The sequence below is a fragment of the Pelophylax lessonae genome (genome assembly GCF_965119305.1).
Source record: "Pelophylax lessonae genome assembly, chromosome: 5".
NCBI lineage: Eukaryota > Metazoa > Chordata > Amphibia > Anura > Ranidae > Pelophylax > Pelophylax lessonae.
Window position 1 is genome coordinate 164,649,946 of NC_138772.1, and position 27,720 is coordinate 164,677,665.

At 42.3% G+C, this 27,720-nt stretch overlaps 1 protein-coding gene across 2 annotated transcripts in view; it reads right to left on the reverse strand.

Annotated features, from left to right (window-relative positions):
* OSBPL10 (oxysterol binding protein like 10) overlaps positions 1 to 27,720 on the reverse strand; it is a 745,381-nt gene that overhangs the window by 552,844 nt on the left and 164,817 nt on the right. For both annotated transcript variants that reach the window (XM_082258274.1, XM_082258273.1), the window contains exon 2: positions 6,998 to 7,173. In XM_082258274.1, the coding sequence (XP_082114400.1) occupies positions 6,998 to 7,173 (176 nt within the window). The remainder of the gene's footprint in view (positions 1 to 6,997; positions 7,174 to 27,720) is intronic.

Here is a 27,720-nt window from a genome sequence, read left to right on the forward strand (position 1 = left end):
AAAGCACCTTGCCCCCATGTTGATGAGGACAAGGGCCTCATCCCCACAACCCTGGCCGGTGGTTGTGGGGGTCTGCGGGCAGGGGGCTCATCGGAATCTGGAAGCCCCCTTTAACAAGGGGGCCCCCCAGATCCCGGACCCCCTCCCTATGTGAATGGGTATGGGGTACACTGTACCCCTACCCATTCACCCCATAAAAGGCAGTGTGAGTAAATAACGACAGGAGACATTTTGAAAAGTTTATTAAAAATCTTCATCCGGTCTTCTCCGCTCCGGTCTTCCGGTTTTCTCCCCTCCGCTCTTCTGCTCTTTTGCCTCCTCTGGTCTTCTTCTTCCTCCGGTCTTCCTCCGACGCTGTCCCGGTGATTATGCCGGTCTCTGCAGCTTGTTATAAAGTCATTAGGGGCGGGGCCTCCCGGTGACGTCACCAGGAGGCCCCGACCCCTTATGTCACCGACGCTATATAAAAAGCTGCAGAGACCGGAGACCGGCATAATCACCGGGACAGCGTTAGAGGAGGACCGGAGGAAGAAGAAGACCAGAGGAGGCAAAAGAGCAGAAGAGCAAAAGAGCAGAAGAGCGGAGGGCAGAAGAGCGGGGGGCAGAAGAGCGGAGAGGAGAAGACCAGAAGAGAGGAGAAGACCAGAGCGGAGAAGACCGGATGAAGATTTTTAATAAACTTTTCAAAACGTCTCCTGTCGTTATTTACACACACTGCCTTTTATGGGGTGAATGGGTAGGGGTACAGTGTACCCCATACCCATTCACATAGGGAGGGGGTCCGGGATCTGGGGGGCCCCCTTGTTAAAGGGGGCTTCCAGATTCCGATGAGTCCCCTGCCCGCAGACCCCCACAACCACCGGCCAGGGTTGTGGGGATGAGGCCCTTGTCCTCATCAACATGGGGGCAAGGTGCTTTGAGGTGGGGGGTGCAGAGCCCCCCCTGCCCCAAAGCACCCACACCCCCCCATGTTGAGGGCGTGTGGCCTGGTATGGTCCAGGGGGGGTGGGGCCGTTCGCTCGTCCCCTCCCCTTTCCTGGCCTGCCAGGCTGCATGCTCGGATAAGGGTCTGGTATGGATTTTGGGGGGGCTACCCTCGAATCCCATTTTGGCGTGGAGTTCCCCCTCAAGATTCTCACAGCGCAAGTCGCGCCGCAAGTCGGATCAGCCTGATCCGACTTGCGGTGCGACTTCCATTCAAATCAATAGGCTCCCATAGGGAACCATTTATTTTGAATGGAAGAAAAAAAACGTATAACGTGGCTTAACGTACGTTAGGCAACGTTATTCAGCCTTTAGCAGCGTCAGACGTTTTTACAGCTTGACGCTGCAGCTCCAGAACGCACAGTTCCTGGGTTTTTTTTTGGAGCTGTAAAACGCCTATGCCACTTGGAGCTCCTAAAAGCTCTATGTGTGCATGAGGCCATAGAATAACATGGATGGGCGTTCTGCAGCTGCAAAAAAAAACGTCTGACGCTGCTAACAGCAGCTCCAAAAACGTCCAGTGTGTATGAGGCCTAAGTGAGAACAGTGGGTCATATCCCTGCCTCACCCGACACAAATATTTTCTAGTTTTAGGGACCACTATCTAAAGCTGGGCACACACATACAGCTTTTTTTCATTCAACCAGTGCGTTGAATGAAAAAAAAGAAAAAAACTGACAGATCCCTGCATTAAAACACAAGCCATGTCGATGTAGGGACCTCCCCCGCTGAGACATTGTATTTTGACAAGGGGGAACCCTCCCTTCCTGCCAGAATACACTGATCAGCGCTCACAGCCATTGGCAGCAAGAGCTGATCGAATGCTGGTTTTCCAGCATATCCCTGAGACAGACGCCGATCATTAGTAAATAGTCATTAGCAACTAGCAAAGTAAAAACTGCAATCACAGAATAAGCATAAATTAACAATAATGTTAATAATATTTAAAGCACTTTAGCAAACAAGTACTAATGATATGCAAAAAAATTAAGTATAAGATTCTGGCAATATAGAAAAAGAATTCTGTTAATAAACTGAAAAGCGGCTTTTCCAGGGTTGCTTAATAACTCTTAGTCACTGTGACAGTGGGATCACTTCCAAAAAGTAATAGGGATGAGAGAACAAGTACAGCTCTTTCTACCATGAACAGATGACAGTTTGGACCATGCTAGAGCAAATAATCTCTCTCCAGGGAGCCAAGAAATACACAGGGACTGATCATCTCAACCTCAACTGTGCAGAATCCTGTGATTGGAGATAAAAACTCAGCATCTTTCATGCCAAAACACAGAGACAAAAGGTTCAGACTATAAAAAACAGGTCAAGGGAAGAACAGTGCAACAAACATTCCAAATATGGATTTTCTAAATTTACAATAAACAAGACAGTAAGCAGTAAATAAAACACATGAAAATGCTATACAAGTTAACTTTTCATTAAAGAATATATTACTACTGTCTTGCTATATTATTTCTCAACTAGACATTAAGCCCGTTAAATTAACGGGCGCTAGAACGTACGTATGTATGTATGTATATATAAATATACACACACACACACACATTTTCAACTGCCGCCTCCCTCCAGGGGGGATAATCGGATTGGTCGGGAGGCGGGCCTGTCCGGTCCCTCTATAAATATTCATGAGGTCGGCATGTATCGTAGCAGAGTGCAGCGCTGGGAATGCGGTGTGTGATCGGTGTGTGATCCCGGGGCTGTCAGTGTGGATTTACCGCAGGTGTGTGGGAAGTTTGGTGGACTCCTGTGACTTACTGGAACTTATGGCGGGGAGGTGATCGGAGGAGCCGAGACAGATCGGAGAGACTGCTCGCTATGATGTACCTTCTGCTGCTGTTGTTGTTGCTTCTTTCGCTGTGTGCATGCTGGCTCCCCCCCGCGGCTCCGGAGAAAGAGGCCTATTGGATGATGCCTCTGTCATGTCGGATAATGCCTTCGAGGCATCATCCGACAGGCCTCCTCCTCCGGAGCCGCGCTCTTCTGAGGAGGAAGTGAAGTGGGCGGGGATCCGCTCCTGTCTAACACGCCCACCCAGCGTCGGCCGGCCACCCGAAGTCTCTCTGCGTCCCAACGGCTGTTCGTGCAGCACATGCGCAGTAACGCATTTCCACGGACACAGGGACGGACGCAGAGACCCTTCCATTTTATTAATATAGATTTGGATAACTGTGCAGGCTCACTTCCATGCTTAAAGCAGTATTAAAGTGTTACCTGACCAAGGACCCTGCATTCACTATATCTGGCCTCCCCAAGTACACAGAAATGCAATCATTTTAGTAAATATAAACTGCTAAACACCTTTTCTCATCAGCAGTATATAGCAGTCTTATGACATCTATCAGTGTCCGGCTGAGCACTGGATAAAGCTTGTAGGAGAAGTTTTCATTCTCTCCTGATTGTCCTATTAGACTGCATGACTCCTGACCCTCTGTCTGGTCAGTGCTGATTGGCCCTGTGCTGATCACATGCACTCTCCCAAGAAAAAAAAAAACTCTCTAGCAATATACCCAAAACCGAGCATGTGCAGAGTGCCCCCCAAGGCTCTGTACTATCAGCAGATGGATTGGGCACAGTAAAATAAGGGGATGATCAGAGAAGACAGGATCAAACAGCCTTTTAAGACAATGCAGAGGATTAACCCTGTAGGTTCCACAGCGAGTATAACAAGCATGCTTTACTGCATATACAGATCAATTTTACTGTTGTGGATTTAGTAACACTTTAAACCCAAAAGCAAACATTATATTGCAGCTTACCAACTCTAAAGCTGGATACACACCATCCAACTTTTGTGGTTAGATTTCCTTCAGATTTACCTTTTCTATGTAGTGCAAGGGCCTGCCAGATTGCATACAAATTGAAAGTGTTTAGGTTTGACCTCCTATTATATGGTTTTGGGAAGTCTAAAGGAAAACGTCTTCAGAAAATCTTATAGTGAGTATGGCCCATTAGATGTGATGGCTGTATTAGTTTCCTTTTTTTTAGTTTTTTTTTCTTTTTTCATCTGGTGACAGCCAACAAATCTGTTTTTCAAAAGCACAGCTTTTTCAGCCCTCCAGCATTATGTATTAGTTTACATGGATGAGACAACCCACTGGCAGGGGTGATTAAAATGATCAGCTTTTATTTATTAATGCAAAACCTTTATCCTAAAAGGGAAACAAAAACTGTCTAAAGATTTAAAGTGTGAGCTGTAGTTTGCCTTCAATTTGTTAGTGGTTCTTAATCTGCTAATACATTTACCACTACCCCCCCCCCCCCCCATACTTAAAATGGTGCTGTCTGCTGTGCCCCCTGTACTCAATCCTCCAGTGTTGGGTCTCTAATACAGGGAGTGTATTTCTGGCCAGATTACCAGGTGAAAACAGAGGGGAAAAGCCAAACAAAAAAACATTTTTGCAGCTCCTACAACTAATGATTGGTAAGCTTCAATATAATGCATTTTTGGTCCTTGGTTTAATACCAATTTAAATAAAATCTGCTTCTATAAGCACATAACAGGGTTAAAGTGGAACTAAACCCTTCCACTTTACACCCAAGGAATATGCCATCTTAGCCTCTGTTTGATCTGCAGTTGCCACGTGATCAGTTATGACATCTGCCATTTGATTGTTTGATACTTGGGTTATAAGCCCAAAAAACTGTGACAGTCATCATTAATCGCATGCCTTGAATAAAACTATTTAGGAATCAATGGGTTTAGCTCCGCTTTAAAAAAAGAGACCCATTTTAAATGCAAACAACTACTGAGTTCTGTTCTATGATAACGTTAAGCACACTTAGCTATAAGGACAGACAGTTGACAGGGTAACAAACTGTCAGACCTTAGATGACCCAATTTGGGGGTTTATTTATCAATGTTTTCACCCAAGATTCACACATCTTTAACCCACAATTCACACATTGTCACAAGATTCAGGTAGAAAAACCTATGAATCCTGTGTAAAAGTTGTGTGATGAAAACACTTCTCACTGGTCAGCAGGGTCATGCGCCTGTGTTGAGCAATGAGCACTTGCCATTGGGAGCATTATGATAGATACCCACTGCAGGGCTGTGTATTGCAGTGTACAGAATCGGATAGGCACACAAGGGAAGTTCTGGCTTATAACCATGATAGCAAGAAACCTTTGGTAACTGCAGGACTAAAATGACTGATCGATTAGCTTTAACCACTTGGTGACCACCTCATAGCAGTTTACTGCTACAGGGTGGCAAGCTGTGCACTGGATCACATATATATAAGCGATTCCAGACTTCTGCCTGTAGGGGATGTGCTGACAATTCACAGCAGAAGCCAATCTGCGGGTGCTGGGCACTCAATGTCCTCTGGCACCCACCGATCATCAGCAATACACAGAGAACTGAGATATGCCAATGTAAACACAGCATTGCAGCATAATGTATCTCAGTTCTGATGGGGGGGGGGGGGGGCTGAGATATGGATTCGGTGTTCCTGCAAAACAGAGAATAAAATCCATCTCTTCCCTTAGTAAATGCAGCACACAGTTAACACACAAACACTGGCTAGGCAACAGTTAACCCCTTGATCGCCCTAGATGTTAACCCCAGCCAGTGTAATAGTACAGTGACTGCATATTTTTATCACTGATCGCTGTATTAGTGTCACTGGTTCCAGGCAAAGTGTCAAAAGTGTCAGTTAGTGTCAGAATGTCGGCCTTCAAAATCGCAGTCCTGCTATATGTCCCTGATCACCGCCATTATTAATATAAAAAAAGAAATAAATATAAAATTCAATAAATATATCCCATAGTTTGCAGACGCTATACCATTCACATAAACCAATCAATATACGCTTATTGGGATTTTTTTACCGAAAGCACGTAGCAGAATACATATTGGCCAAAATTTGTGAAGAAATTAGATTTTCTTAAAAAAAATTGTATTAGATCTGTTTTATAGCAGAAAGTAAAAACTATTGAACAAATTACATACATTTTATTTAAGTACAGTGTCCCACGACCGCTCAATTTTCAGTTAAAGTAACACAGTGCCATATCGCAAAAAAATGGCTTGGTCATAAAGAGGGGTTAAATCCTCTGGAGGTCAAGTGGTTAAAAAAGAATCTTCCTTATCATTGACAGGAAGCGATAAAAGACTGTGGTGAACAAAAAAATCTTAAACATAACCTACTTTCAAAAGTTCTGATGGTTCTAGGGCTGGTATTAAAACTTCTGAGCTGCATCAGGTTGCTACTCTTTTGACTACCTCTGAATGACCATTCCAAAAAAAAGTCCTTCCACTTTATAAAACTCTGGTCCGACCGCATCTGGAGTATTCTGTCCAGTTCTGGTCGCCAGTCCTCTGGAGGGATGTGTTGGAGCTGGAGAGAGTCCAGAGAAGGGCAACTAAACTAATTAGGGGATTGGAGGACCTTAATTATGAAGAGCGTCTTCAATCGCTTGATTTATTCTCCCTGGAGAAGAGACGCCTGAGGGGGGGACATGATAGCAATTTTTAAATATCTCAATGGGGATCTCAGCTTAGAAAAAAAGCTGTTCAGTCGAAGGGATTGCATGAGGACTCGAGGGCATACAATGCGATTAGAGGAGAAGCGTTTTAACCTCAGGCAACGTGGGGGATTCTTTACTGTTAGGGCTACAAGATTGTGGAATTCTCTACCACAAGAGGTGGTTTCTGCGGGTAGTATGGTGGCTTTCAAAAGACTCTTAGACTTACATCTCAAGGATCAGAACATTCAGGGCTATTAGAGATGATTACAGCCACACACACCTACACAGGTTGACCTGGATGGACTATTGTCTTTATTCAACCTCACCTACTATGTAACTAAAAAAAGTCTATGAAAACCCCAAACACCAAGACAGCACAAAGCATAGGTCAACAGATCGCAAAATGATGCAAACTGGGTGTATATATGACAGAAATAGAGAGGTGGAATTGAGAGAAGTTTTCATACTTATACCAATTAATCGATTCCTGCTTAGTGGAACTTTCTTTTTAAAAAAAACCTACCTTTCAGTTTATAGACTTCGCCATTGGCAGAATATACAACCATCATGAAGGGGGCTTCATCGCTCCGGGAAACCAGCGATCCAGCTAGAGACAAGGACCCTCGGGGTTTCTGGTTTTTGCTTCCCTCGGTGACAAAATACTGCAGGATCCCAGATTCAAAGTCAAGTATAAAATATCTGTAAAGGATAAAAAAAAAAAAATATATATATATATACATATATATTTTTTTTGCAACAAATCTTTCAATAATCAAAAAGCAGATGTAATTTTGTAAGTTTAGTACCTATTCATGCCGTCTAGTAGAACCAATGAAGCATAAGTCTTGCCACCACATATAATAGTTACATACTGTACATCACATATCACTGGTTATGCAAAAAAAAAAAAAAAATTATACACACATGATCACTATATTTTACTTTGCCCTAAGCCCCCGTTCACACTGGGGCAACATGTCAGGCGACCTGGTCGCCTGACAGGTCGCCTTCCATAGAGAAGCTGCGGACCCGTTCTAATAGGAGCGACACAACTCGCTCCGACTTAGAAAAAGGGTCCGGAGCTTCTTTGGGGCGACCCGGAGTGACCTGCATAGACTTCAATGTTATGAAGTCCGTGCCGGCCGCTCCGAGGTCGCGGGGCGAGCAGCGCGCCGCGACCTATGAGGTCGCCCGGCAAAGTAGCGTCGCCCCAGTGTGAACGGGGCCTTAGAATATATTTCTGTATAAAGAATACAACTCCAATACATCTTGTTTCTTTTTGTTTTTTTATCGGTCTTCCTATATTGGTTTCAAATAGGCCATAAGATTATCGTTTAGCTGGGCTTCAGAGAGATACATAGATTGTTAAAGTGAATCTGTACTTGGCCATGCTTAGAAAAGTAACAGGATTTCTGGAGTCCTTAGGGTCCTTTCACACGGGCAATGCGCCCGGCAGACTCAGTTTTGCTCAGGGGGATGGATCCGCCGATCCCCGCTGAGCAGGCAGATGACAGCTCCGTCTCCGCTCTGTGTGCAGAGACAGACCTGTCAGAGCCCCGCTCTCCTCTATGGGAGATCGGATGAAAACAGATCGCCTGTCCGTTTTTATCCTATCCAATCAGATCTGATCCTCCAGACAGATGGAAAATAGGGTTTCCATCCATCTGGATTTCACGGACAGGTGACATCTGCTGCCCCATAGGGGTGCATGGAGCATCCAATCAGGTCCGCCTGACAAAACTGACAGGCGGACCTGATCGGAAAGCCCGCGTGAAAGGGGCCTTTGGCTACTTTAGTTAGGGTTACACTATGGGTTAAAGCAAATCTGTCACTAGTGGTGACATCTAAGAATATGCTTATAATTGAATACTAGGCACTGGTGGATGTTGGTAAAATTTCCCATTTAAAAGGTATTTCTTATGACCAACCTTTGCCAACACTGGCATAGGCATACAGCAGGCACTAGGGTTTTGGGAATTTCCAAAATGTTAATGCTGGTTTTTCTGTTAAGTCATACAGAACTGAATCTTATGATGCCTAGCATTCAATAATGAGCTTTTGGTTTCTGTGAAAAAAAAAAAAAAATAATAAAATTAAATAATTTAACCCATAAGGTAACCCTTACTAAATGCTGAGCACAATACCATTATTTTGCTTTATGATGGTTGAAGGGAATTCTGTTGGGGGTTGTTGCCATTAAAATGAATGAGCAAGTAAAGAAGCAAAACCTTTGAAAACCTTTTTCTGAATGCTAAAAACTGACAGCTGGAAACTGAGGGTAAAAAATGTCAGTTTACATACCAGGTTTATGCAAATTTAGCAGCAGTTATGAGCATTTGAGGTTAGAAGCGTTTTTTAATCAATTACCAACTGCCCTATGTACATATACTGCAGGGTGATGGCTCTTTTGCTCTAAATCCCATACCTGTACGTCAGCTCGTGCTTCCCGGTCTGTGGCACGAAAGCATGCCGCCGGTGGCTTGCTTTTGCCGTGATTGGACACAGTGGGAGCCAATCAGCGGGTCCAGTGATAGGTATGTAAAACAAGGCAGATCTCTGTCTTCCCACAGCTAAAGTACCCCCCACACAGTTAGAAAGCAGTCCCTAGGGACACATTTAACCTCTCTGATCCCCCTGATGTTAAACCCTTCCCTGACAGTGTCATTATTAGTACAGTGACCGTGCATATTTTTTAGCAATCAGTGTATTGTGTCACTGGTCCCCAAAAGTGACACTTCGTGTCAGATTTTTCCGCCGCAATGTTGCAGTCCCACTAGAAGTTGCTGATCACTTCCATTACTAGTAAAAAAAAAAAATAATAAATAAAAATTCCATAAAAATACCCCATAGTTTGTAGATGCTATAACTTTTGCGCAAACCAATCAATATACGCTTATCGGGATTTTTTTTTTTTTTTTTTTACCAAAACACGTAGCAGAATACATATTGGCCTAAACTGATGAAGAAATTTGATTTTTTACATTTTTTATTGGATGTGTTTAAAGCATTAGGTGAAATTTTTTTTTTTTTTTTCAAAACTTTCAGTCTTTTTTTTGTTTATAGTGAAAAAAATAAAGGCCAAATCAAATCAAATACCAGCAAAAGAAAGTTCTATTTGTGGGGTAAATCAGGACATCAAGTTTATTTGTGTACAGCATCGCACGACCGCGCAATTGTCAGTTAAAGTAATGCAGTGCCGTATCGCAAAAAAAATTGGATTTTTGACGTACCGTAAAATCCATTTCTCTGATGTTCATTGACGGCACAGCTCCTGAACTGGGTTATACTGCCCCCTACAGGAGTAGGACACTAGGCAGAAAAAAGACTGACTACGCCTATGGGCAATCCCAGGGGGTATACTCCCCCTCTCTGCTATAGGTACTCAGTTTTGTTGCAGCGTCAGAAGTATTACAACCTTAGAGGGGTGGGTGCTGTGTCCATCAATGAATATCAGAGAAATGGATTTTACGGTAAGTCAAAATCCCATGTTCTCTTTCGTTCATTGACGGACACAGCTCCTGATCTTCTTGACCATTGGGACGTCCCAAAGCAGTGTCAAACATGAGGGGTGGGAAACAGCAAGAAAAAATTCTCAAGGCTAAGCCGTAGCCAACCAGGTAACAAGAGCTTAACCAAAAAAACAACTGAAAACATTACACCCCTAAAGAGGGAACAGGCTCTCTAAACAGCAGCCTGGAAAACCTTGCGGCCAAAACAGGCATCCGCAGATGCAAACACATCCACTTTATAAAATTTTGTGAAGGTGTGCACCGACGACCAAGTAGCCACCTTGCACACCTGATGACAGAATGCCCAAAAAGCACTAAGCCCACGTAGAGTGCCCCTTCACAGGGAAAGGCGGAACCTGACCCCTAATTAAATAGGCCTGAGTCACTGTCTGTCTGATCCCTCTAGAAATGGTGACAGACGAAGCAGACAGTTCTTTTCAAGGCCCATCTGTAAGTACAAATAGTCTGACTCCATAGCTGCCAGGTACACCTGAATAGCACGAACCACATCCAGGGAATGCAATGCAATTTCCTTAGGATGTTTTGGCCTGGGACATAGGGAAGGCAACACAATGTCCTCATTCAGATGGAAATCAGAGACAACCTTTGGAAGGAAAGACAAACCGGAGCGAAGAACCACCTTATCTTTGTGGAGCACTAAGTAGGGGGTGCGACAAGACAACACCGCCAATTCCGACACCCTGCGAACAGAGTTGATAGCCACCAAAAAAGCCACCTAAACCTTCCTGAGCTGAAGTGGTTAAAGATAACCCCAGGAGACCCTCCCAAATGCCCACAATGCATGAAAAACAAGTAAATTATTAAAGATTTCCACCATTCTATGAGAAAAGAGAGAGCAGCAGAGAGCAGTGTGCTTGTTTTTTTTTGTGTTTTAACTATGGATCCCATCATGAGCATGTGTAAGGAAATGCTCCTGATGTTGCTGTGGCTCCGAAGACGTAGAAAATTGCATGAGTGGACCAGAGTTGCTCGCTATTGGACTCATCCATTGATGCAGGCATGTGATGAAAACTGGATTTTTGTCTTACCGTAAAATCCTTTTCTCTAAAGTTCATTGACAGACATAGCTCCGTATCTTCTTTGACCCGTGGGTTATGCTGCTCTTCCTAGGAGTAGGCGGAAAAAGGGCTAAAAAAAGTTAACAAAGCTTAACTATGCCTATGGGGCAATAACAGAAGGTATACTCCCACTTCCTGCTCTAGGATCTCAGTTTTCTAACAAGCAGTGTCAGAAGAATACATAACCAACTCCACAGAGGGGTGGGTGCTGTGTCTGTCAATTAACATCAGAGAAAAGGATTTTATAATCCAGTTTTCTCTTTTGTTCATTAACAGACAGAGCTCCATATCTTCTTTGACCCGTGGGAGGTCCCAAAGCAGTGTCAACATGAGGGGTGGGAAGAACACAGCAATAAATATTACTTCCCAAAGGCTAAATATAGCCAACCAGGTAAAACAGGAGCTCAACCAGGAACAACTGGAGCTCACCTGACAAAAAAGTTCACCCTCAAAGAGGACTAATCCTCTCCAACAGCGGCCTGCAAACCCTTGCAGCCAAAAGGAGGCATCCGCGGATGGCAACACATCCATCTTATTAAATTTTGTGAAAATGTGCCCGGACGACCAGATGGCCGCCTTGCAAACCTGCACCACTGACGCCCGGTGACGGGACTAAGCGCCCACGTAAAATGCGCCGTAACGGGGAAAAGAGGATCCTTATCCTTAATGGATTAGGCCTGCACCACCGACCTGCCTATCTGGAAATGGTCGTAGCAGACGCGGCCAGCCCCTAACAGGGTCCATCCACAAGGACAAATAGGGATTCCGAGTTTGGGAACGACTCAGTCGTCGCCAGGTATGCCCTGATTGCCCAAGCCACATCCAAAGAATGTAAGGCAAGCTCTTTAGGGTGCTTGGGCTTTTATGTAAATGGAAACCAGAAACAACTTTAGAAAGGAGATCTAGGTCCTTACTCCGGACTAGGCAGAAAAAAACTCAGATCCTAGAGCAGGGAATGGGAGTATACCTTTTATAGTTAGGCTAAAAGTTAAGCTTTGTTAACTTTTGTTAACCCTTTTTTCGCCTAGTGTCCTACTCCTAGGAAGAGCAGCATAACCCACGGGTCAAAGAAGATATAGAGCTGTGTCTGCCAATGAACAAAAGAAAAATGTGTTTTTTTTTTTATTTTTATACGTTCAAAAATTATTAGAATTAATAATAATACAGAAGTGGTTTCCCCTTTATATGTACAAAAATTATCAGAAAAAAATAATACAGAATTTTTTTCCCCTATATAAATGCAACCTCAGTTTTTGCAGATGACACAAAATTGGGCAGGGCAATAACTTCACAACATGAGGTAGATATCTTAGGCTCCGTTCACATGTAGGCGTTTTTGGGGAGTTTTCTGCTCTAGGATCAGCTCTCAAAACGCCCAACAAGACAAATCCTATTCATTTCAATGGCCCCTGTTCACATCTGAGCGTTTTGAAGCTGTGAGCAAAACGCCCAACGCTCAAAAAAGTACATGAGCTTCTTTTTGGGCAGATTACAAGCGTTTTCCATTGGTCTCTATTCAATCTAAAAACGCCTGCACAAAAATCGCGGTAAAATCGCGGTAAAAAACGCTCAGGTGTGAATGTAGCCTTACAGAATGAAACACAAAATAGATCAGCGCACAGTAAATAATAACAAAAACCCAGCAGCAGTACACTCAGGTTCAAAATTACAAAAGCAGCAAAAATACACAGAATAGAAATAGTGCAGCGCTCATAAGTCACAATAAATCATGTAAGTGACTAAAAATATGCCGAAAATATAAAATATAGATTGTAAGAAAAAGATAAAGTCCATGCATTCGCCCATAAGTGAGGGATAAAAGTGATAATGGTCCACAAGGGTGCTCTTCAGTGAACTGATAGCCCACCACCACATGCATTGGCCTCTCACCTTAGGGCTGAGATAAATAAGCCCAACTCTCCTTATAAGCCCAGGGACAGAAGGCACCGCTCCATACGGCAGACTCACTCAGATTCCATTCTCCTTAGGGCTAGGCAAGACCAACACTCCTCATATATACCAGGGGTAATCAAGAAAATACCACTGTTCCTCTAATAAAGATATCCAGTAATCCTCCCAACTCATGTGTCATGGAAAAGATAAAGGGAGCAAACCATAGTGTAATACTGATATAGACTTTATTGAAAACATAAAATAAAAATTGGCCTCTTACTATGCAATAGAGTCAGCACTCGTGTGGATCAGAGCGGCGGTACACAGCAGAGAGCAGCGAGCAGCGGTACATGCAGCGGCGTCCATCTCGGATCTCGCCGTGTTCCAAAGCGACAGTGGGTGACGTCAGACGCTCCTCATCCCCCCGTATAAGGAGAGTTGGGCTTGTTTATCTCGGCCCTAAGGTGAGAGGCCATTGCATGTGGTGGTGGGCTATCAGTTCACTGAAGAGCACCCTTGTGGACCATTATCTTACAGAATGACCTGAACAAAATAACAGAGTGGGCAACTAAATGGCAAATGAGGTTTAATGAGGAGAAGTGTAAGGTTTTGCACTCTAGGACTAAAAACATAAAAGCACAATACACTTTAGGGGGGAGGACTTTTGGGGGAATCAAAAATAGAGAAAGATCTGGGAGTCTTAGTAGAGAATAGACTAGGCAATAGCATGCAATGTCAAGCTGCAGCTGCCAAAGCCGGCAGAATATTAGCATGCATAAAGAAGGGAATGTGTTCCAGAGATGAAACTATAATCCTACCACTTTATAAAACTCTGGTCCAACCGCATCTAGAGTATTCTGTCCAGTTCTGGTCGCCAGTCCTCAGGAGGGATGCGTTGGAGCTGGAGAGAGTCCAGGGAAGGGCAACTAAACGAATTAGGGGCTTGGAGGACCTTAATTATGAAGATCGTTTACAATATTCTCCCTGGAGAAGAGACGCCTGAGAGGGGACATGATAGCAATTTACAAATACCTCAATGGTGATCTCAGCATAGAAAAAAAACTATTCAGTTGCAAGGATTGCATGAGGACGCAAGGTCATACAATGTGCTTAGAGGAGAAGCTTTTTAACCTCAGGCAACGCAGGGGGTTCTTTACTGTTAGAGCTACAAGATTGTGGAATTCTCTACCACAAGAGGTAGTTACTGCAGGAAGTATGGCTACTTTCAAAAGACTCTTGGACATGCATCTCAAGGCTCAGAACATTAAGGGGTATGAGAAATTATTACGGGCACACACACCTACACAGATTGAAATGGATGGACTATAGTCTTTATTCAACCTCAACTACTATGTAACCACGCATAAACACAGTTTACTGCGTTTACAAACAGTTACATGCGGTTACAAGAATTTGGCATTTGAAATGTTGGTAAACTACACCCCTGGAACATAATTTATCTGCTTTCAAAAAAATGCCAGTAACCTCACCTGCCTCTAAACTACTATAAACGACAATGTACATGTACAAATAAGATAACATTGAAAAGAGTTCAGGGGCTGCTGAAAAAAAAATCGCCCAACTGCACCTAAACTTCAGATTAGCAGCTGTAGTGTACATGAGGCCTAAGAAGAGTTGTCCTTTAATAGACATTTCATCACTGTTCACCAGCTTTAAAGAATTTAAGATTGCTGCCATACCTAACAACACGGTCCATCATAATCCAAAAAAATGAATTTTTAATATCTTCCTTACATTATTTATTAAATCTAAAGCAGGGCAATTACCCCCCTCATCCCTGTTATCCATCACACTTATGCAAGCACAGGAAAGTTATTTCCATGGCCTAGCAAGGTGTGCAATATCCTGTGCCCATATTTAAGCCTTTTGGAATTTATACTTCACACCTTTTAGCCTCTTCAGATGAATGTGACTGTGCAAGTGTTTTAAAGATAACATATCAATCACCTGGCAAATCTAACTGTCAAAATGGTAAAAATTCACACTGCAAAAGAAAATGTATACATTATGAGCATGTAAATTACCAATATTTCTTCTTGTTACATCTAAACAAGCCCAACGACTGTGAAAAGCAAAAAAAAAAAAAAAAATGTAATATCAGTAATGATCACAAGATGTCAATATGAACCCATCCTATTCAAGTTTTTTTCAAGGTACTGTGTTCAGTTTTTAATTACTATTATAAGGAATTGACCACATATCAGTTTTAATGTAATACTTTTTCTCAAAGTTATTATTCCCACCATGCTTTAGCTAAATGCAGATCTATGCACAGTCAGGAAAACTACTTATGAAACTTGTGCTACTGCACAGGGACCCAGGAAAACAAAGGCAACCCAATTGGGTGGCAAACACAAATGGCATGGAGGGAGGATACAGGAGACCAAACACCCTTCTCTGATGGACTGCTAACATTATTGACAACAGACATATTTGTCATAGGTTGGATAGGTTGGATGAGGCCAGTGCAGAACTTCTCAGTCAAGGTTGCAAATAAGCCATGGGATCTGTCTCCCTCAATTATTTGCTTAGTATAGGTCAACAAAAGAGACATTACTATTTTCACACCGGGAAGTTCTTACACATTTTCAGTTGGCAAGAAAGTTGACATGCAACAGCGCATAAAGACCCCAAAAAGGTCAAAAAGTACCCAATGTCACAAAATCTGTTGCATGTCCGCTTGTCCGCTTTACTAATTTTCCATAAACCTGGCACGTCAAATTTAGATGAACCTGCCAGTAGATGGGAACTATGGTATGCAAGAAACTTACTGCAATCCCTAATGAAGCCCACCCAAGTTTCTAAAAAAGTCCTCCCTGATCTCCCTCTACCCTTCTTCTGTCCCCCTCCATCTCTTATTATTTCCCTTTCTCCAATTCTCTTCTTTTCTCCTCCTTCTTTTCCTTCCCCATCTTCCAGCTGGTCTACCCTCGTTTCACTAAATCTTCTACTTTTCCTTATACTCTACTAGAAAGAGGGACAAGTGACATTTGCTATGCAGTCCCGCATCCTGACAATCATTCCCAACTCTACGACCCCCAGTTTATATAACCTTAGCATATTGTAGGACCTTGTTTTAAGCTACAGATGTCAGTTTTTTTTGCTTCCTAGCCTATTTTTGCTCTGCAATACACTGGACAATTTCTGTGGGACTTTCTCTGCCTCGCTCCCTTCATCAAACACGGTTTATCTTGTTGTACAGTATCTATATCTTTGCGCCCTTCACTTTTACAGAGTTAGCTATTGCATTTTCTGTATATCTTTTTGAAACTTAAAGGCTAAGTTCACCCTTGGAACATGTAACATGTTCCACCCCTATTTAGGGTGGAACATTTAACATGTTCCAGCTCCTGCCTACTCTCTCCTGATTCCCCCTTTCCTGTGAGTAGGCGGGCGGGGGACCTGCTGTCACTGTATAAAATCAGGGCCACCATGCAGGGCTCCGCCCACACGGCTACATCATTCATTCATAGAGTCCAGTGAATGAATGAACTACAAGTACTATTGGCTTGTAGGTCTGAATGAACTGCGATATCGCTGGTGAGCACTCTTGTAGCTCATAGATACTTCCTGAAATCCAGTAATTGCCTGCCCATATCTAGGTACAGGCAGACAGTGTACTGAGAGTCTGGAGGATCCTGGTATTGCACACAAAATCTGCTGATCAGGAGTGCATTGCTTTACAAGCTCCAGTGTAAAAAAATAATAAATGCAACATGTTTTACCTGCAAAATACCTGCATTTTTTTTTTTTTATATAAAAGGTGAATTTATAGATTAAAACCTTATAAAATCTATGTAAAAGAAACAGCTGGCCAAATTGAGTAGACTTCATGTTTAAGGGGGGTGCACTGTTCATTGTGATCTGCATTATGTCCATTACAGCTGCACCTACTTAATTCTATAAAAAGATGGCACTTGGGTACAAGAGGAGACAGGCAGGCAGTCTCTCTGAATATAATAAAAAAATCTCAGAGGGGACAAACCAGCTCAGTGTTAATCCATCAAGTGTCAAGGAGTGTAGGGATTGGATCATTGAAGCACTCAGAATTTTAGATGCCTGATGCTCATGAAGAAGTACCGTATATTATATTTTTTTATATTAGCAAGTTTAGAAGATTTTCTTTTTTGTTCAATAGATTTTTATTGTTGTTAACATTTTCCGGAACAGGTTCAATAGCCCCAATGTCAGAGCAAGATGTATACATCAAATATATATAGGTAGGCATCAAGCAAGAAGCCATAGTAGTAATATTAGTCAATAGTCGAGGATGCCATTTTTTTGCAAACTATTAAGAAAAGTTACCTTAGCAGGTTTTTGCAAGCACTAGCATTTAACTTCTCTTATTTGTTCCCCTTTGGTATGTTATGTATACCATTAAATTATTTTTTTATATTTATTGAATAAGTGGAAAAAAATACCTGCTGATGCTGCCTGAAATCTAGTGGGATGATAATCTTTCCAAGGCTGCACTCAAATCCCAAGCACTGCTATCAGACTTGCCCAGACCACCCCTTGTGATATGGATATGAGTGGGGAGAAGTTATGTGGTCCAAATCAGGAGGGTGACACTGATGCTCTACTATACATGCAGTAAATGAGACTTGTCACCCTAGGACAGGAAGGACTTATCACTAGTAGGAAAATAAAGAAAAAAGGGACTGAAAAAGAAAACTAACGCAACCATCAAATCCAAGAACTGGTAAGCTGCAAAAGCTGTCGCTCTCATACTACCAGGTTGTGGAATAGCTTCTTTCCTCGTTCTGAGCGTCTCTTGAAAGCTCGAGGTCTTGTAGAATAAATGGATTGGGAGTTACAGTATGTGTTTGTTACAGAATGTAAGCGGTTTTTGGTTCAGTGTTTTTATGCTGAGCGTGGAGCTACAACTCTGCTTCATTTTAGGACTGTTATTTAAAAATGACAATACATTTTCTGATATATTACATTTTTGGTTTTGGGTTTATTATAGCTTTAAAAAATCCCAGAAGGAGAAAGTGGAGAGAGAGAGGAGCTGACACCACATACAGGAGCTGCATTACTGCAATACTGTATTTTATCCAGACCAGAAGCAGAGACTATTCGGTAACTGTTCCTGTATTTTGGCTGTTTAATTGTACCTGCCTATAACTTCTTGATCAGAAATCTTGTGACAGAGAAATCTTTGCCCTATTTTTATTATCTCACATGCACAGTGCCAACTAGCTAGGTCTGTGCCCCTGTATGTATGTATAGTATATTAGTTCTTGTTCTAGATGTATAGTATATTAGCTCTTGTTCTAGATACTCTTTAAAGCAACATCTTTTGTTTTATTATAACTTGTAAATAAAAATGACATGAATATCCCAAATTATTTTTTAAAATGTCAAGCTGTCTGGAGATGTCAAATGTAGACTGAAAATTTTGATGATCCAAACATTGGTCATAAAAGAATAATTGAATCATGCTCATTTTCTCATCTCACTCCTATTACTTCTGCCAAACTATTACAACATTACAGATATTTTCCAAAGGATGAACTTGAAATGTGTCAGTGCATTTTCACTGACCAAAAAAATTACTTTTATTTCCTATTGTAGAGAAGAAATTTTAGAAGATATAAAATAATTGTAAAAATGATCTTGACAAGCCTCTTGCTTTCACGATCTCTGACACAACTCAGTGTGAAAGCATATCATGAGCATTACCCTGTCATGGTTAGTTGAACAAGCTCAGCAAATGCGCTTTCGCAATATCGATTGTACCGCCAAGAGAAAAGGCAGACAATCACAAAGGAGAGTCCTGGCTGTAATGTTAATGCTGTTTCTGTGCAGGTAATCAAACATGTATTCAGGATGAACAAAAAGAAAAAAATGGAGGCATGAAAACCTTCTAAGATTCAATGGGATAGTTTTATATTGTTACGTTCCAGTGCTTCTATGAACTGGTTCATATGCGCCTAAACCATCAAGCATATAACAGTTGTCAATCAAACCCCCTAAGGACAAGTTTGCTTTCTAGCTGTTCAATTGAGACATGCGAGATGCAATTATTTAATACAAAAAAAAAAAATCTCAATGGGTTTATTCTAACGCATTGCAAAATAAATTGAAATTATTGAGAAGGGCAATAACAGAAGGAGTCACATGTTTGTTTTTCACAAGTATGTTGTGGGGTCTTTTGCGTGGCCTATATTGTTATCTAGTAAATGTGTAGCTATGGCACCTCATGTACAACACAAAAAAAACAAAAAAAAACACCCTTCACAAATAAGACCCGATGTTGCTGAAACAACTTGTCTTTTAAAAGGAAAAGAGCACTTTAACTACATCCCACCCAGGCATTTCTCTCCAACATGTAAAAATCTGTATTTTTTTGCTAAAAAATGCTAACCAATTGGTTAATTATATATATATATATATATATATATATATATATATATATATTTTATTTTTTTTACGCGGCGACCCTATTATTATTATTATAATACAGGATGTATATAGCGCCAACAGTTTGCGCAGCGCTTTACAATATGAGGGAAAACAATATAGTTGCAATATAATTCAATACAGGAGGAATCAGAGGGCCCTGCTCGTTAGAGCTTACAATCTAGAGGGGAGGGTCAAGTTAAACAGAAGGCAATAACTGTGGGGGATGAGCTGATGGAGAAAATGGAAGTACGGTTGTTAGGTGTGGGTAGGATAGGCTTCTCTGAAGAGGAGGGTTTTCAGGGATCGCCTAAAAGCTAATAGAGTAGGAGATAATCTGAATGATTGGGGTAAGGAGTTCCATAGGATTGGAGAGGCTCTGGAAAAGTCCTAGAGGCAAGCATGGGAGGAGATGACAAGGGAGCTAGAGAGCAGGAGGTTTTGAGAGGAACGAAGACAGCGATTGGTATTTTGAGACTAGGCTAGTTATGTGGATGGCTTTGTAAGATGTTGTTAGTATTTTGAATTTAATTTGTTGGGTAAGAAGAAGCCAGTGGAGGGACTGACAGAGAGGAGTAGCGGACACTGAGCGATTGGTAAGGTGGATGAGTCTGGCAGCAGCATTCATGATGGATTGAAGGGGGGATAGCCTATGTAGAGGTAAGCCAATGAGGAGGGAATTGCAGTTGTCGAGGCGCGAGATGACCAGGGAGTGAACTAGGAGCTTTTTTTGGAAATGTTGCGGAGATTAAGGCGGCAACATTTGGACAGTGATTGGATGTGGGGCTTGAAGGAGAGTTCAGAGTCCAGGAAAACACCTAGGACCTTGGCATGTGGGGATGGGCTGATTGTGCCATCGATTTTGACAGAGAGATCAGGGGAAGGGACACGGGTGGAGGAAAAATTAAAAGTTCGGTTTTGGATAGATTGAGTTTGAGGAATTGGTGTGACATCCAGACTGATATATCTGCTAGTAAATTAGTGATACATGAGGAGACTGAGCGAGTGAGCTGAGCGGTGGATAAATAGATTTGGCTATTGTCAGCGTAGAGATGGTATTGGAAGCCATAGGAGGCTGACCCAGAGAGGAGGTGTAAATTGAAAATAGGAGAGGTCCAAGAACAGAACTTTGGGGGATCCCAACAGAGTAAGGAAGAGGAGAGGAGGAAGTAGAATTATAAGTAACACTAAAGGTGCGGTTGGATAAATAGGAAGAGAACCAATGAAGAGTACAGTCACGAAGACCAAAGGCTTGGAGTTTTTTGAGGAGGAAGGGGTGGTCAACTGTATCAAAGGTTGCAGAAAGGTCCAGTAGTAGGAGTACAGAATAGTGTCCATTGGTTTAGACCATTAGTAGATCGTTTGTTAGTTTTAGGAGAGCATTCTCTGTGGAGTGTTTAGGCCGAAATCCAGACTGAAGGGGATCAAGGCGGCTATTTTTGGCAAGGTGGTCGCTCAGTCAGTTGTAGACCAGACGTTCAAGGAGTTTGGATAAAAAGGGGAGCAGGGATATAGGGCATAGGCTGTTAAGACTGGTTGGGTCCAGTGAGGGCTTTTTAACCACTTGCTGTATATTTACTTCAGCAGATTACAGGCAAAACGACGTAGTACTACGTCTCTCGCCCCCGCTCATTCCGTGCTGAGCCAGCGCGTGTGACCAGCGGCTCCGATGGCCACCGGCCACTCGCGATCTCCTGCAGGAGAGGGAGAAAGACAGATGGCTGATGTAAACACAGCCGTAGGTCATTCTCACTAAAGTAATCACAGAGGCTATGCGATCCTGCTATGTAGGATCGTATGTCTCAGTGATTACATCACAAGCCACGCCCCCCCACAGTTAGAATCAAGTCCCTAGGGACATACTTAACCCCCTTGATCACCAGTAAAGTTAACCCCTTCCCTGCCAGTATAATTTTTACAGTAACAGTGCATATTTATAGCATTGATTACTGTAGTAATGTCATGTTCTGTCCGCCGCAATGTCGCAGTCCCCAAAAACAAATCGCAGATCGCCGCAATTACTAGTTTAAAAAAAAAACAATAAAAATGACATAAATCTTTCCCGTAGTTAGTAAACGCAATAACTTTTGCGCAAATCAATCAAAATACGCTTATTGCGATTTTTTTTCAAATACCACCAAAAGAAAGCTCTGTTTGAAAAAAGGACATCAATTTCATTTGGGTACAGCGTCGCACGACCGCGCAATTGTCCGTTAAAGTCACTCAGTGCTGAATCGCAAAATAGGGCCTGGTCTTTGAGCAGTCAAATCCTCCGGGGCTTAAGTTGTTGAGGTATGAGGCTGACTAGTGCATGGTTTAGAGAGTTGGGGAAGATGCCAGAAGAAAGGGAGAATAGAGCCAGAGGGTGAACGTACCGTAGCATTTGCGAGGTAACAGATTCTAGAGGGCTCCAGATTAATTTATTTTCTTTACTTATGGTGAGAGCTGGACCTCTATTTTTAATATTTCCATAATTTCTTTTTAGTTCTTTTAAACTGTAAATAAAAATCCCACCCAGAATAAACCAGCACAGCAGGCTAGGCATGCAGGCTGAATATTCCATAAGCAGGACAATGGTGAAAGCGCAGTTTCCCAGCTTTGTTGATACTGGCCCACATCCCCCTTTAGCATTACGGGAGTACTTTGAGGGGGTTACTCCAAAACATCCCACCGAAGCTGACCAGCACTGAACACTTTAGCACCAGGAGGCAATGCAGGCAGGGGGAGAACTCAAATACCTCTTGCACATGGTACTGATGTTTGAGCATCTGCTTTTTTGGACGTAATTTCCGGCATTTATTTTTTGTGTATTCGTTCTTATTTATGCACATATATGCATGTTCGCACATTTGCTGCACAATATATTACTAAGACAAATTCATTATTAATTACAATCATTATTATTTAAGCTCATATGGGCATTCCGGCGCAAAATACTGACCGAGAACACAGATTTTTCTATTTTTTATTTTTTTTTTTACTCAAGAATACGCAGAGCTTGTTTAGATGCCTGTGTGTACAGGCACATTGTAAACAATGGGCTACATTTTAGATAAGTAAAAAAAAAAAAATGCTGTACTGAGCTTTTTCAAGCTGCAGTGTACAAGAGGCCAAACTCTTCTGCCCTTCTTTGCAAACTGGTTTTAAGGACTGGTTTTTGCATCGATGCATGCAAATAAGCGAATGTGGGTAAAAAACACACAAATAAAATAAAACTTTTTATTATTTTTTAAGTAATATTTAGTACTGAAACTATTATTTGGGGACTAACGAAGGTCTTGCCACTGGCAAAGTTTTAAAATCGGTATTAAACCCAAAACCAAAAATGTAATATATTGCAGCTTACGAATCATTTGATGTGGTGGCTGCATCCGTTTTCTTCTCTTTGGCTTTCTTTCTTCGATTTTCTCCTGGTGATCTGACTAGTAACACACATCTGGCCAGCAGATTTAGATACACTAACAAATTTGACCCAAACTCTAATTCATACTTTTTATTCAGCTACAGCAGTTTTTTTTTTCCTTTTGGAATAAAGATTTTGCATGAATAAAGACTGATCATTTTAATCACCCCTGCCAGTGTTAAGCGGCTTGTCTCAACCATGTAAACTGATATATTATACTGGAGAGCTTGAGAAAAACAACAGATTTACTGGCTGAATCACCAGATGAAAGAAGAAGCCTCAAAAGAAAACGAATGCAGCCATGACATCCAAGAATTATTAAGCTGCAATACAATTAATGCTTGCTTTTGGGTTTAATACTGCTTCAAATGCCCAAGGAACTGTGAAGGAGTTCCCCTGACATCATTACTCATATCTGAAATAAAGCGTTTGTTACCCTAAAAAGAAAAAAATTGATCCCATTTCCTTAAAGCAGGTTACACAGCAGAGTGCATGTATTTTGGCGCACCGCATCACCTAAAAAACCTGGCTGATCCTGCCGATTTCTGCCCTTCCCTCTGTACACTGACCAAGGTATATCATGGCTGCTGAGCCCTGACAACTTGGTCAGTGTACGTGCCTCCGTCATCCTCAGCCCTGCTCTACTGTGTCCCCACCCCCCCTGCCTTTCATGGCATGCCCCCCCCCACTGCTCAGATAACTGTTAATGTATTTTATAATCCTCTTTGTCTCCTAATCCTGTGTACCTCTGTCTATGTATTTTATAAAAAAAATGCTGTGAATACCTGATTTCAGTGTGCTGCTCGGCGATAACATGACCGGCCGGCTATTTCTCTCTCCCCTCCTCTCCTCCTGAGTGACGTTAGCAGAGGAATATCGGCCCCGCCTCCTGCAGCTGTCAGACGGGGAAAGGAGAGAGCCAGCCAGTGACATGTTCGCTGAGCAGCACACTGAAATTAGGTATTCACAGCATTTTTTTAAATAAATAAATAATAGAGACAGAGGCACACAGGCTTAGGAGACACAGAGGATTATACAAAGTCCTGCAAGAGGCTTAACAACCACTTTAAGTCCAAAAATGGGCACTGATGTTATACAGCAGGATTCCTTGTTTGTCACTGCACTGTCCGGACTTTAAAGGGTTGTAAAGTCAGAAGGTTTCTTTATCTTAATGCATTCTATACATTAATATAAAAAGCCTTCTGTGTGCAGCATCCCTCCTCAGCCCCCCGTAATATTTATCTGAGCCCCCTCTTGATCCAGCGATGTTAACTAATGCCTCAGCTGTCTGGGACTCTCTCTCCTTATTGGCAGAGACACAGCAGCGGCGTCATTGGCTCCCGTTGCTGTTTTGCAAAATCAGCCAATCAGGATAGAGAGGGGGCGGGTCAAATGACAGCTTTGTGTTTGAATGGATACACAGGCAGCTCGACTCGGACGCCCCCATAGCAAGCTGCTTGCTGTGGGGGCACTCAACAGGAGGGAGGGGCCAGAAGCTCCAGGGAACCGATAAGAGGACGATCTGAGCTGCCCTGTGCAAAACAATTACACAGGGCAAGTAAGAATACAATGTTTGTTATTTTTGTAGAAAAAAAAAAACGAGAATTTACAAGTCCTCTAAAGTGGTTGTGAAGGCAGAATGTTTTCTATGCATTAAGAATTTAAAAAAAAACTTCAGTGTGCAGCACCCCCCCCCCCCCCCATACTTACCTGAGCCTTCTCTCGTTCCAGCGATGTGCATGAGTGCCTCGGCCATCAGGGACTGTCCGTCCAGATTCGCTGAGACACAGCAGTAGTGCCACTGGCTCCCGCTGCTGTCAATCAAAGTCAGTTGGCCAATGAGGAGAGAGAGAGGGGGCAGGGCCAAACCACAGCTCCATGTCTGAATGGACACACAGAGCTGTGGCACAGCACGGGCGGCCCCATAGCAAGTTGCTTGCTGTGCTGGAACTGAGTGGGAGGAAGGGGCCAGGAGAGTCGGCACAGGACCCGAGAGCAGAGGATCCAGGCTGCTCTGTGCAAAACCACTACACCGAGCAGGTAAGTATAACATGTTTGTTTCTTTTAAAGAAAAAAAAAAAAAAAGGAGACTTTACAATCACTTTAATCCAAATATGGGCAATGATTTTAGGAAAACACACATCATTTGTTTACAGTTTGAACAGTGTGGCGTTGCCGCCTTTCCCTAGTTGAAACAGGCATTCAAGAGGTGACAAATCATCTCCAAGCTGCCTGTCAAAATGCCTTTGAAAAACAGCACACCACAAATAGCTTTTTTTAGAGGGGCGGTAGACACCACACACATCTAAATGAGGTCTAATGGCTTTCTGCTCATTTCTGTAAATTTAAAACTAACAAAACTTTTTTTTTAGTTTTGGATAGAGTGGTGAAGGGGTAGAAACCAATACATACATACAAACTAACCACACCCTATTTTGTCCAAAATTAAATATAAATGAAATAAAAAAAATATTATTGGCTTTGAATATACACTACTCAAAAAAATTGTAAGGAATACTTATAAATCAGTGTATAGCATCAAGTTAATAAAACTCCTGATCTGGTTAGTTAAGTAGAAAAGGGGGCTGGTAATCAGTTTTAGCTGCTTTGGTGTTAATGAAATTAACAACAGGTGCACTGTATGGGCAACAATTAGACAACCTCCAAAACAGGAATAGTTTTACACATTGAGGCCACCGACTTTTTTTTACCTACTCATCTTTTCTGACTGTTTTTCATTTGGCTAGGGTCAGCGCCACTACTGGTAGTATGAGGCGATACTTGGACCCTAAAATGGTTGCACAAGCAGTCCAACTCCTCCAGGATGGCAGATCAGTACGTGCCATTGCCAGAAGTTTTGCTGTGTCTCTTAGCACAGTCTCAAGAGCATGAAGGAGATTCCAGGAGACAGGCAGTTACTCTAGGAGAGCTGGACAGGGCCATAGAAGGTCCTTAACCCATCAGCAAGACCAGTATCTGCTCCTTTGTGCAAGGAGGAACAGGATGAGCACTGCCCAAGCCCTACAAAATAGCCTTCAGCAGGCCACTGGTGTGAATTTCTCTGACTAAACAATCAAAAATAGACTTCATGAGGTTGGCCTGAGGGCCGGACATCTTCTAGTGGGCCCTGTGCTCACTGCCTGGCAACGTGGAGCTCCATTGCCATTTGCCATAGAAAAACAGAATTGGTAGGTCTGCCACGGGGGCCCTGTGCTTTTCACAGGTGAGAGCAGGTTCACCCTGAGCATATGTGACAGACGTGAAAGGGTCTGAAGAAGCCATGGAGAAGGTTTAGCTGCCTTTAACATTGTTCAGCAAGACCGGTTTGGTGGTGGGTCAGCGATGGTCTGGGGAGGCATATCCATGGAGGGATGCACAGACCTCTACAGACTAGACAATGGCACCCTGACTGCCATTAGGTATCAGGATGAAATTTTTGGTCCCCTCGTCAGACGCTACGCTGGTGCAGTAGGTCCTGGGTTCTTCCTGGTGCATGACAATTCCAGGCCTCATATGGCGAGAGTATGCAGCCAGTTCCTGGAAGATGAAGGAATGGATACCATTCAATGGCCCCCACGCTCCCCTGACCTAAATTCAATAGAACACTCCTGGAACATTAGGTTTCAGCCCATCCAACGCCACCAGGTTGCACCTCAGTCAGTTTAGAAGCTCAGTGATGCCCTGGTCCAGATATGGGAGGAAATACCCCAGGACACCATCCGTTGTCTCATTAGGAGCATGCCCCGAAACTCTCAGGCATGCATAGAAGCATGTGGGAGCCATACAATCTACTGAGTACGATTTTGAGTTGCTGCAATGAAATTTCAGCAAAAAAGACTAGCCTGCTGCATCATTTTTTTCACTTTGATTTTCGAGATTTCTATAAAACAATGTGGCATCCTTTAGTTTCTAACACATTACCCAGTCCATATCAGTATAGATATCCAGCATTATATTTTTCCCCATTGAGATCTAATGTGTTTTCAAAGTGTTCCTATAATTTTTTTGAGCAGTGTACTATTTAGTAAGTTTTAACGTTACAATTTTTTTATTTTAACTGTTAAAGAATATTATTTGAATTATTTTTATATAAACATTTAATATAGGGTGCACTGTCAGGTACTAGAAACTGTTGCTAGAGTACAGATTCAGACTGGAGGTATGGAAGGAGAATGGGTCATCCCAAGCTTATTTACAGCAAAGCAGCAGGATTAACCTGGTAAATGTTAAAAAAAAAAGCTCCATTGATGGAAGTACAGTGGGGAAAATAATTACCTAATTCTTCAGAAATGAAAGGTCTGGAATTGTTATGATAGGTGTATTTTAAATAATATCAACTAAAAATCCAGAAAAAAACACGATACAAATAGTATACAGTGGTGATCGAAAGTTTGGGCATCCCAGGTAAAAATTGTATTAATGTGCATAAAGAAGCCAAGGAAAGATGGAAAAATATCCAAAAGGCATCAAAACACAGATTAGACATTCTTATATGTCAACAAAAGTTAGATTTTATTTCCATCATTTATACTTTCAAAATGACAGAAAACAAAAAAATGGCGTCTGCAAAAGTTTGGGGGGCACCCTGCAGAGTTAATATCTTGTACTGTCCCCTTTGGCAAGTATCACAGCTTGTGGAGAGGTTTTTTTGTTGATCTCTGGAGAGTTTGTAGTTGTGTTTTGCCTCCGTCCCTATTAGAGTTTGGTGTGGGGTATGGGTTGGTTTCTCAGGCCATAAGGTGGGACTTTTACGGGCAAGTGATGGATACACAGTTGTATAAAATTATAATGACAATTTATTGTGGATAAATTTGTATATACAATAAAGATATTTAAAAGACATTAGTGGTGATGTTTGGTGTTTGGGTTACAGACCCAAGGTGCATGGAAAATGCTAGTTTTGGAAAAAGAGTTTCCGTGACAATGGTGCAGTATG